This window comes from Halteromyces radiatus (genome assembly GCF_025201355.1).
Source record: "Halteromyces radiatus strain CBS 162.75 chromosome Unknown BX664scaffold_4, whole genome shotgun sequence".
Classification (NCBI taxonomy): domain Eukaryota; kingdom Fungi; phylum Mucoromycota; class Mucoromycetes; order Mucorales; family Cunninghamellaceae; genus Halteromyces; species Halteromyces radiatus.
The window spans coordinates 3038013-3047500 of record NW_026251690.1 but is presented as its reverse complement, the minus strand read 5'-3'; the positions used below and the strand labels follow the sequence as shown (position 1 = coordinate 3047500).

At 32.1% G+C, this 9488-nt stretch overlaps 3 protein-coding genes across 3 annotated transcripts in view; all 3 read right to left on the bottom strand.

Annotated features, from left to right (window-relative positions):
* The window catches only part of BX664DRAFT_315017 (uncharacterized protein), a gene marked incomplete at both ends in the record, with an annotated part of 4652 nt that extends 2720 nt beyond the window's left edge, over positions 1-1932 (bottom strand). Inside the window, 8 exons of the mRNA XM_051542679.1 lie at positions 1-355; positions 450-569; positions 627-773; positions 845-1129; positions 1199-1388; positions 1488-1670; positions 1746-1801; positions 1864-1932. The exon at positions 1-355 is cut by the window's left edge and continues 264 nt beyond it. Coding sequence (XP_051400698.1) covers positions 1-355; positions 450-569; positions 627-773; positions 845-1129; positions 1199-1388; positions 1488-1670; positions 1746-1801; positions 1864-1932 — 1405 coding nt within the window. The remainder of the gene's footprint in view (positions 356-449; positions 570-626; positions 774-844; positions 1130-1198; positions 1389-1487; positions 1671-1745; positions 1802-1863) is intronic.
* A 799-nt stretch (positions 1933-2731) lies between these two features.
* Positions 2732-7808, bottom strand: BX664DRAFT_334082 (aminophospholipid-transporting P-type ATPase). The gene is made up of 20 exons (XM_051545642.1): positions 7632-7808; positions 7379-7514; positions 7191-7279; positions 7024-7093; positions 6744-6949; positions 6477-6645; positions 6162-6409; positions 5796-6078; positions 5582-5683; positions 5409-5494; positions 4640-5315; positions 4475-4563; positions 4216-4305; positions 4027-4126; positions 3853-3942; positions 3630-3780; positions 3334-3500; positions 3136-3259; positions 2999-3078; positions 2732-2928 (listed from the first exon to the last, which is right to left on the bottom strand). Exons 1-20 carry the CDS (start codon positions 7761-7763, stop codon positions 2795-2797), a joined length of 3222 nt encoding a protein of 1073 aa, XP_051400697.1. The 5' UTR covers positions 7764-7808; the 3' UTR covers positions 2732-2794.
* Positions 7809-7899: 91 nt separating this feature from the next.
* Positions 7900-9383, bottom strand: BX664DRAFT_297861 (uncharacterized protein). Its single transcript, XM_051542256.1, has 5 exons — positions 9191-9383; positions 9057-9093; positions 8815-8937; positions 8125-8748; positions 7900-8040 (listed from the first exon to the last, which is right to left on the bottom strand). Exons 1-5 carry the CDS (start codon positions 9326-9328, stop codon positions 7964-7966), a joined length of 999 nt encoding a protein of 332 aa, XP_051400696.1. The 5' UTR covers positions 9329-9383; the 3' UTR covers positions 7900-7963.
* Between the last annotated feature and the right edge of the window lie 105 nt (positions 9384-9488).

Genomic DNA, 9488 nt, shown 5'->3' with positions numbered 1-9488 from the left:
GAGCGTCTAAATCACCAAATTCTTGTACAGGTAGAGTGATCAAAGGTATGTCAGGATTGAGATCACGAATCAGAGAGCGATATTGCTGTATGGTAGCAGCAGACAAACTGGGAGATGATGGAGTTTTAGAGCTTGCATCGTCTACAGTGCTAGGTGAAAGATGCTCAGATGTCGGTGGAGTCTTGAAAATAGTAGTAGAGTCGAATGTCGGGTCAAGTGGCGTTACAGGTTCCATATCCATTGCCTTGAGATCATCATCTTCTTTTTCTGTTGTATCTAATAGATTGCCATCAACATCCATATTTGTAACTTGGGGACCATGCAAAGGAGAAGCAAGAGGACTGGGTATCTTGGACTATCAATTGATTGATTGATTGATAATTAAAAAAAAAAAAACAAAAGATTAGTACACCTAGTGTATCTTTGTTTCTATTTTTTTTTTTTTTTACCTTTACGCAAACAGTAGATTTATCCTCTACCCAATGCCATTCCATAACAGCACGAGAAATCATAAACGCCATAGCTTTTTTCCATTTTCGTTCTTCTTTGTAGTCAGTTTGCATCCATTTCTATAAATACAAATATCAGTATAACAACTTTCTCTACCTATTCCGAAGTATAATTACCATTTCATCTAATAAAGAATCCCAATGCGTTTTTGAACGAGGTGATGCACGATGACGTTTCAATTGTCGAAAACCCCACATATTTTTGGCTTTGAGGTCTTCAATTCGTTGAATAATCTTGATGGCTTTCATTTCTTCCCTAGCAAGCTATTTGACGTAAAATAGAAATAAAAGTTAAATTCAGCTATTTAAATATAAAGAATTGTATCTTATTTTACCTTCCAATCTTGAGTAGTGATCGTTTTCTTCGCCGTTTGTAGAGCTTTGTGGAGAGGTTGTGCTTTCGCCTTGACTTGCCAAGCAAATAAATCAAGAGTTTGTATTCGATCTCCTCCTATATCACCTACTTTCACACCATTGTACATTTGAGGTTGGCCAATTTTCCAATCAGGTTTCTTTTGTGTAATATGGATCTGTTGTGTTCGTTGTTTCAGTAGTGGTGGAGTTGGTGAATGATGATTCGATTTGGGTTCCTTGGATGATAATGCTCCCACATCCTTTTGCTAGTAAAATATTAAATAAAAATATTAGTATCTATTATTATCATTACCATTAAAAAATATATCACTTACATCAAGACTTGAGAGTATTTCATCTACGCTCTTTGGACGAACAGCACCACTAACACCACGAGTAACCATACGTGCAGGAGGAGGAAGTACACGTCGAGCCAATTTCTTATCCATCGATTTAGATTCTGGGGATTGACCAGCAGATGATGAATCTTCCATAGTTGTATCGTCAGCATATAAATAGTTGCCACTAATTAATATAAAATAATAATAATAATAATTGATGAGTACATTCAAATTACATGCTTTCTCTCCAGTCCATTCCTTTTCTTTCTTTTTTTTTTTTTACCCTAGTTTATGTCGTTCAAGAAATAGTTTTAGTTTATTTTCATCCAATTCTTGAAGATCAACTTTTTCCCAAAAAGCTTTCCATGCACCATCACTACCGAGAGTATCTTCCTCATCCTCCTCTTTCATTCCAAGTAATACAAATAGTTCACGAAGATAATAATGTCGTCTTGATAAAATGGATCTGTTAATAAAGAAAAGAAGATAGTTGAATTATAGTGAAAGAGTGTATACATTCTGTTCTATTCGAATGCTATACCTTATTTTATCGTGTTTTGTTTCGAGAGCGACCAAAGCAGCTTCCGATATATCATTCTAAATAAATAAATAAATAAAGGGTGAGAAAAAATAAACTTGTTTCTTCTATTAAATATTACCTTGGTGAGTTGTATATCATTTGGTTGTAAAGGTTCAGGTGTTGTGTTTGTAGAAGTATCTGAAGGCATTGTCGATAATAAACACCTTTTTTTTCCGTTTCGTATCAAAGTGAAAGTATATTGAGGTCGATGGTTGTACAGAGATCTATGTCCTGAAATGTGAGATCTTGCTGTATCAAAAGGATCGTTTATTCGATAGTATAAAAGACAATACCAAAGGTTGAATTGTCAAACGTATTATAGGCTATAATAAATAAATAAAAAAAAAAGAGTGAGTGAATGAAGATCCATATGAAAAGAAGGATTGATCGTGTCTCGTTTGAAATAAAATAAAATATATAAAAGAAAGATGAAGTAAAACAGGATAATGTTCAAATAGATAAATAAAAAAGTCGTTTGTACATAAAGTAGTGAAAATAGGTGTCAATAGGATGAGGCGTATTTATTGAATTCAACGTTTTGACCAATATAAGAAAGAAGGATATCGAACAGTGAAGGGTAAAAAAAAAAAAAAAAACTATACTAGCAATCAAAAAAGATCAACGAGACACGATCGTCCACTATAAACAAAGAATAATAATATAATAAAATGCTTACATTATAATACAAGGATCAAACTAAGCAACCTGGTATGATAAAATATCGAAAGAAGGATTGCTTATTTTGTATTCTCGATATTAAAAAAAATAAATAAATAAATAAATAAAAAGAAAACTATTTAAGAGTAAAAAAAAAAAAAAAAAAAGAAGACAACAATAACAAAATACAATATGTGACTGACTCCGCTGTTTTTTTTGGGCTGATGGGTGTGGAAAAAAAAACCATGTGACCTCGTTGACACACTCCACTACAAAGCCTAAAATGGAAATTAGAATCAAAAAGGTCTAGTTTATTCATACTAAAACTAACACATAAATCCTTTATCATACAATTAGATAAGCTTTGTATAGCTAGGAGGAGCATACCGGCGGCGGATGAATTTTACAATATATAATGGTAAACTACTAACAGCTGTAATCACTGCCACTTTCCATACAAAACGTCCAGTCAAAATAAATGTCATGTCTATGAAAAATAAAAATAAAAAAAAATTGTTTGTTAGCAGGGATAATAAATAAATAATTAAATAGCTTACCGAAATAAGTTGGTAATAACCACATAGAAGCAATATAAATGAGCATAGTCACTATCTCTGAAACAATCATGATTCGATGCCTGAGAGAATAATATATGAGTCATCCAATGTTAATAGTCATCTATCTTATATATTACCAAGTATTGATTTCCAGAGCAACCATAAGCAATTCATTCAAGATCAACGCAGTGAAAGATATTGATACAATATGAATGAATTCATCTTCAAATAATAGAATAGATAATACCATTATCGCGCCACCTATTATTTTTTTTAAAACAAAAAAAAGTATTAATATCTATTGTCAAACCTAAACTTTTTAATCTTCATTGTACCTTGATATACACTAATCAGTAACCATGTAAAAAATGTACGATAAGAGAGTGATCTTCCTTTGGTGAGATCTTTGTAAAGTTCTGGATAGAGAAGAGCAATATCTTCATTAACATCTTGATCTAATACAAGTGAGAATACTGGAGCCATTGTATATAATGTCGCATAACTATTTAGATACATACATATATATATATATATTCAAATGAAAATATGAGTTAAGTATAAAAATTAATCCATCATTATCATTTTTCCTAATCAAACAATTTTTATTTTATTTTCTTTTCTTTCCACTCACCCAACGATAAGCATGCCTTGATATAAAGCAATAGGGGCAAAATAGAAAAGTGCAGAGAATACAGCTTGCATAACCGAAATGATTAGACCACGATGAATAACGAATTGTGAGAGTTTTGCGGAACGTTTGTAACTATTTCGTCCATGCCACACTAAGAATCAAACATGTACAAAAATAAAGTTAAAATATTATTGAGTTTTTTTTAAAAGTGTCATTCACTTACAAAGTAGTTTGGTCAAATGACTGAATTGAGTAATGGAGAAATCTGCTGCGAGTGATGCTTGTTTGCCTTCTTTGCCTACGATACCAACACCTATATTATATAATTAAAAAAAAAAAAAAAGAAAAGAAAAGAATAAATCGTCTGTCATATCGTATCGTATGATAAAAACCTTACCAACATGAGCTGCTTGAATCATACTAACATCATTGCCACCATCACCAATACAGAGTACACGTTTGCCAGTGTATGACCTGATCAGTCTTGTAATATCCGCCTGTCAATAGTTTATAAAAAATAATGATAATAATAATAATCAACATTATGCATTAATCCAACTCTCCTATCTACAAAATTAAATGTTACCTTCTGGGTTGGTGAACAACGACAGCAAACAACAACCGGTAATCTCGTAGCCAATTCAATAAATTCATCTTGACAACTTTCAAGACATAACTAGATAATCAAAAAAAAAAAAAATGCATATATACGTCAATTTATCCTTTCCATCTATTTTTTCTTACTAGTTCAATAATAATAATAATAATAATAATAATAATAATAATAATAATAATAATAATAATAATAATAATAATAATAATAATAATAATAATAATAATAATACCTGTAATGATTCTCCATCAATCACGAGACAACTATCAGTTTTGGATTGCAAAGCATCAATTTCGTCCATGGCCTCAATATATGATTTCACTATAATACAAATTTTTTTTTTTAAAAAAAAAAGGTCAATCCATCAAAAAAAAAAAAAAAAGTTTAAGGGTCTTACATTTTGATACTTGATGAATGTTTTGATTTCTAGATACCAATTTGGAAGATACTGCAATACAAGTAGCAGTTTCAATTTTGTCACCAGTAAGCATCCATATCCTTAGACCAGCATTACGCATTTGTTCCAAAGTATTCTTGACACCTTCTTGTAGCTTGTCTTCTACACCGGTTAGACCTAATAATTCTAGATCACTTTCCAGCATCCCTTCTACCACTGCTCGCTTCAAAGTATTTCTTTCATGTAGAGCTACTTCTGCTTCATGGTATCTTGATCTAAATTCTTCATAAGCTTCCTCGGACATCTTCTTTTTGGCTACCACTAATGTTCGCAGACCTTCCCGAGCCATATTTCCACATTCTTCATCTAACCAATCGTTGTATTGTACAATTCTTGCCATGACTGCATCAGCACCCTTTTCATAAAAGATAATTTCGTGTGTCTGTCGATCTCGGATAATGATGCCCATACGTTTTGTTTCACTTGTAAAAGGGAAAATGTTAAGGATATCAAAGGTCAATCGTTCACCAGTCGCAATCACATGTAATTCAATCTTGTTGACATCTCTTGCTACCAAAGCCAATCCCATATGTTCTGTCCACTTGACAATCGCTACCTCATCTGGACTTGATGCTTGATAGGTGATATGATCATCAAGACTTACCACAGGTGTTACCTACAATCATCAGAATAATAATAACATTAATAATAAGAATACGCGATTCAGATAATTTAATAAATATCTCAATCATCTCTCCCTTTTACTTACATTATGACATAAAGCCAAAGCTTGTACAATATCTCGGACACGAGAAGCAATATTACGTCGGGCTTTGCCAGAAATCCCTGCCATTCCTAAAAAAAAAAAATAACAACAACGTGATATATAGCAATGTTAATGATTATCTCTTCTATTCATATCTTAATTTATTTTCTTTCTACCTGGTTCTTGTTCGAATGAGCTTGCCAAATGAGTTTGAACTTCATCCATTGTATCCAAGCTATATGACATAGTACCCATGTGAAGTTTCTTTAGTTCCATGTCTATAATACAACCAATACATATATGTATATATAAAAATGGTTAAATACAGTCTCTTGTTATTTGTGATTTTTTAATATTATTATTATTATTATTATTATGAATCATCGTTACCATTTTGTGTCAATGTGCCAGTTTTGTCAGATAAGAGATATTCAATACGACCAAGTTCTTCAGGTAAAGTGCTTGTGCGTACAATGGTACCGTTGATTTCATCGTCGTTCTCTATTTGTCGTGCATAAACCGTCTTGCCCATATCCAGATTAACCCGTAAACTGATAGGTATAATAGACGAGAAAAGGATTAAGAATCGGAATACATAGATATACCATAAACCTTGAAATCCATTGAGTCCAACCATGATAATAGAGATACCAAGAGTAACCAAAAACAGAATCTAAATAAAAAGAAGAAAAAGAAAAGAATGATCAGTCCAGAATAAATACATTCCTTTTTTTTAAAAAAAAGAAAATCATTTACCTTTGCTAGTCGATTGATTTCAATGTCCAATAAGCCAACCTTTGTTTCTGGATGATTTGTATTCATGACCGCACGAGTATCTTTCCCAGTGTATATCACGAAACCAATAGCAGTACCAGAAGCCAAAACAGTATTCATCCACATTGTATTTTCAACACCCAAAGGTTCCACTTGTTCCATTCCCGTATCTTCTTTGATGTGTGTGAATGTACCAACAAAATTATGAATATCTTTATGTGGTTTATCGGCTGCAAAAAACAGAAAAAAAAAAAGCTTAATTCATCATCCTTTTAATATGTAATCCTGATATTTTACCATAGATGCTTCCTCTAACATGTTGTACGTCATCATCTGTCGCTAGTCGTTGTAGTGAAGGTACAGCTAATCGTAATTTCCAATCCGTTTCACCATCCAATTGATCAGTTCGAATAAAACAAGATCCACTTTCTTCAGATGTTCGAAGAAGAACCATGTCCGCCGGTACCTATTAAGAGAGAGAGAGAAAGGTATTGTCAGTATAAAAATCTAATATGCATATAACTCCATCCTTTCATTCTCTTCTTAATCTTTTAATATCATTACCCTTTGATCTTTTCGAAGTACAATCATATCCCCTACACGTATTCTGGAACTTGGTATATTTTGTAATCCTGTTGGTGTCATACATTGATATAGTTGTGAATTGGCCTCTTTATCTCGTTTATATCGTTGATAATCATCTACGGCTTCTTTGCTGATGGTTACCAATAACACAAAACATAAGGGTCCAAAGTAAGTAAATATATACCCTATAGAATAGAAATAAATAAATATAAAAATTATTTTAAAAATAATATATATATATATATATATATATATATACCAATTTTTAAGGCTGGGACGAACTGTGAGAGAGCTACCAACAAAAAGTAGAGATTGAAGAATACGACAAACTAAAAATACAGAAGTCAGAGAGTAATACTTAATGAGTACATTCATATTAACAACATATGTCTAGTTTCTTTTTTTTTTTTTTTTTTTTTTTTTTACTTGTTCAAAAAGGACAATTGGGATAAAGGTAATAAAGTTGTATTTCTGGTTGATCACAGTGTTAGGTGAGAATTTGCGTTTGAATTTATCTACATATAGAAGGAAGAAAAAAAAAGAGAAAGATATCATTTCCTGGTCAGTCCAAAAAACTATCAAATATTATCATCATTATCATTATTGCCATTTACCATCAGTATATAGTGGAACTGTTCTTGCTTTGTACGTTCGCGCCGGTCGTAAGAATTGCCAAGAGAATGATCCTTTTTGCTGTTGTCCATGTCCTCGAGTTTGCTGTTGTTGTCGTCTTCGTCGTAAAGAAGCTTCCTTTAAACCCCAAAGAAAAGAAAAAGATTTAAAATCATATAAATATTAAACATTTGGATATATATACGATTCATTGATTTATTTTTTTTTTATTATTTTTTCGTCCTTTTCGCTTACGCCAAGTTCTTCATCTATAAGTGGGTCTTCATCGCTATGTATGGAGTCAGATGTACGAATTTTTCTATTATCGGACCGATTCGAGAATGGCATGAGTCTTCGTAAGGCTATTGGTCTAGAATCCCTTGGCATCAGTATCCAAAGTAAACGTGCTCGTGAAGAAAAAAAAAAGTTAAATGTATGAAGAAAGGAAAAACAGAGAAAATAAACTATGGATGGATGAAACCAAACCATAAAAATTCATATTCCGCATGGGTTTCCTTAAAAAAAGGCACAGAAAAAAAATATATGATTTATTGATAATAATATTGAAGATAATGTATGATCTAAAACTAGTTTGCTTTTCTGGCAGCAGCAGCTTCACGTTCACGTTTCCGTAAAGCTCTCTTACGAATATCTTTTTGAATGGCTAAGAAAAAAAAAATAAAAATAAAAATAAAAAATAGTAATCAGTATCACCTATTATTTCATGTGATTTTTTTTTCTTCCTTACTATCATTGTGATTCACCCAGAAAGTCTTTGTAAACAAGTTATTGATGGCCCAATTGACAATACCATGTGTATGATAAGGAGTAGAAGTGAAAGGTACATCAGCACCACAAGATAAACCGATCTTTGATAAAACAGAAGTAACATAAGGCTTGGCCAAGGGAATCAATAGAGTAGGTCGGCGAATTTTACTCATAGCTGATACAACAAAATAGGTATTAACAAGTTCAACCACAATACCTTCACTTTTCAATTCAGTACCAAGGGCTTGAGACCAAGTAGCTAAGAACGCTTTACCGGCAGAGTACACAGACAGGTAAGGAGTAGCCACCAAACCAGCAAAAGAACCCAAATTCAAGATTAATCCACGACGTTTTTGACGCATTTGAGGAAGAGCAAGTTTGGTCACTTTCATAGCACCCTTGACATTCACTTCAATAATATTGTTGATTACCTTGTCGTCTTCATCAGCAAATGGAGTAGGAATATCATGATTGGTACCAACATTGTTCACTAAAACACCTACATCCAAACCGTTCATTATTTGTCCAAGTCGTACGAAATCGAGATCATCCCCTTTGGTGAAGTCCATGGCAAAGATCTTTGTTTTGACGTCATATTCCTCAGCTTTTTTTTTATAGAGTAAGTTAGTATCTATTTTTCTTTTTTATTCGTTTCATAGTCAAGACTTACAGATTTCATTAGCAGCAGTTTCCAATTTAGAAGTTGTACGAGATACCAAAAGAATGTTAAACTTGTTTTTAGCAAGTTGTTTCGCGAATTCCTTTCCAATACCATCTGTTGCACCAGTGACGACTAATGACAACATAATAGGATTATATTAGTCATGTCATCTTACCGAAAAAAAAAAAAAAAAAAATAGGAAATCTCTAAACCACCAAAACATCCTAACCAAAAAAAAAAAAAAGTCTTACCAGCCCATGCACCTTGACCAGCACCAAACTTTCGAAGCTAAATATTTTTTTTTAAAAAAAAAAGAGAGTAAATAAAATCAAGTCGCGTGTACAGATAGAAAGTTGAGAATATAGTTTTTTTTTTTTTCTTTTACCGAGATCCCTTTCAAGACATAAACATCGAGTAATACTTTGACAAAAGATGCAAATTTAGAAAAAATATACACAAAACCTATTAAGGCCAAAGTTGAAGTAGTAGCAAGTAAAGTAGGATCTTTAACGATAACGTCCATCGATCAACAATATATAAATATGTGATAAAAGATATAAAAAAAAAAAGAAAAAAAAAAAAAAAGAAAGAAAAAAAAAAAAAGGTTATCAAAGAGAAAAATTGAGTCCAGCAGAAAAAAAAAATAGTAAGGTTTTGAAAAAATCACGGAGATTGAAACCAGT

What these genes read in the sequence shown, in the direction of transcription:
- BX664DRAFT_334082 (XM_051545642.1), bottom strand. Translation starts at nt 7,763, where the DNA reads ATGCCAAGGGATTCTAGACCAATAGCCTTACGAAGACTCATGCCATTC. An exon ending in CGTCCCAGCCTTAAAAATTG is followed by an intron (nt 6,950 to 7,023) that starts GTATATATATAT and finishes TCTATTCTATAG; the next exon opens with GGTATATATTTACTTACTTT. An exon ending in CAAGGCATGCTTATCGTTGG is followed by an intron (nt 3,501 to 3,629) that starts GTGAGTGGAAAG and finishes GTATCTAAATAG; the next exon opens with TTATGCGACATTATATACAA.
- BX664DRAFT_297861 (XM_051542256.1), bottom strand. Translation starts at nt 9,328, where the DNA reads ATGGACGTTATCGTTAAAGATCCTACTTTACTTGCTACTACTTCAACT. An exon ending in AACTGCTGCTAATGAAATCT is followed by an intron (nt 8,749 to 8,814) that starts GTAAGTCTTGAC and finishes ATAAAAAAAAAG; the next exon opens with CTGAGGAATATGACGTCAAA. An exon ending in CTGGGTGAATCACAATGATA is followed by an intron (nt 8,041 to 8,124) that starts GTAAGGAAGAAA and finishes TTTTTTTCTTAG; the next exon opens with CCATTCAAAAAGATATTCGT.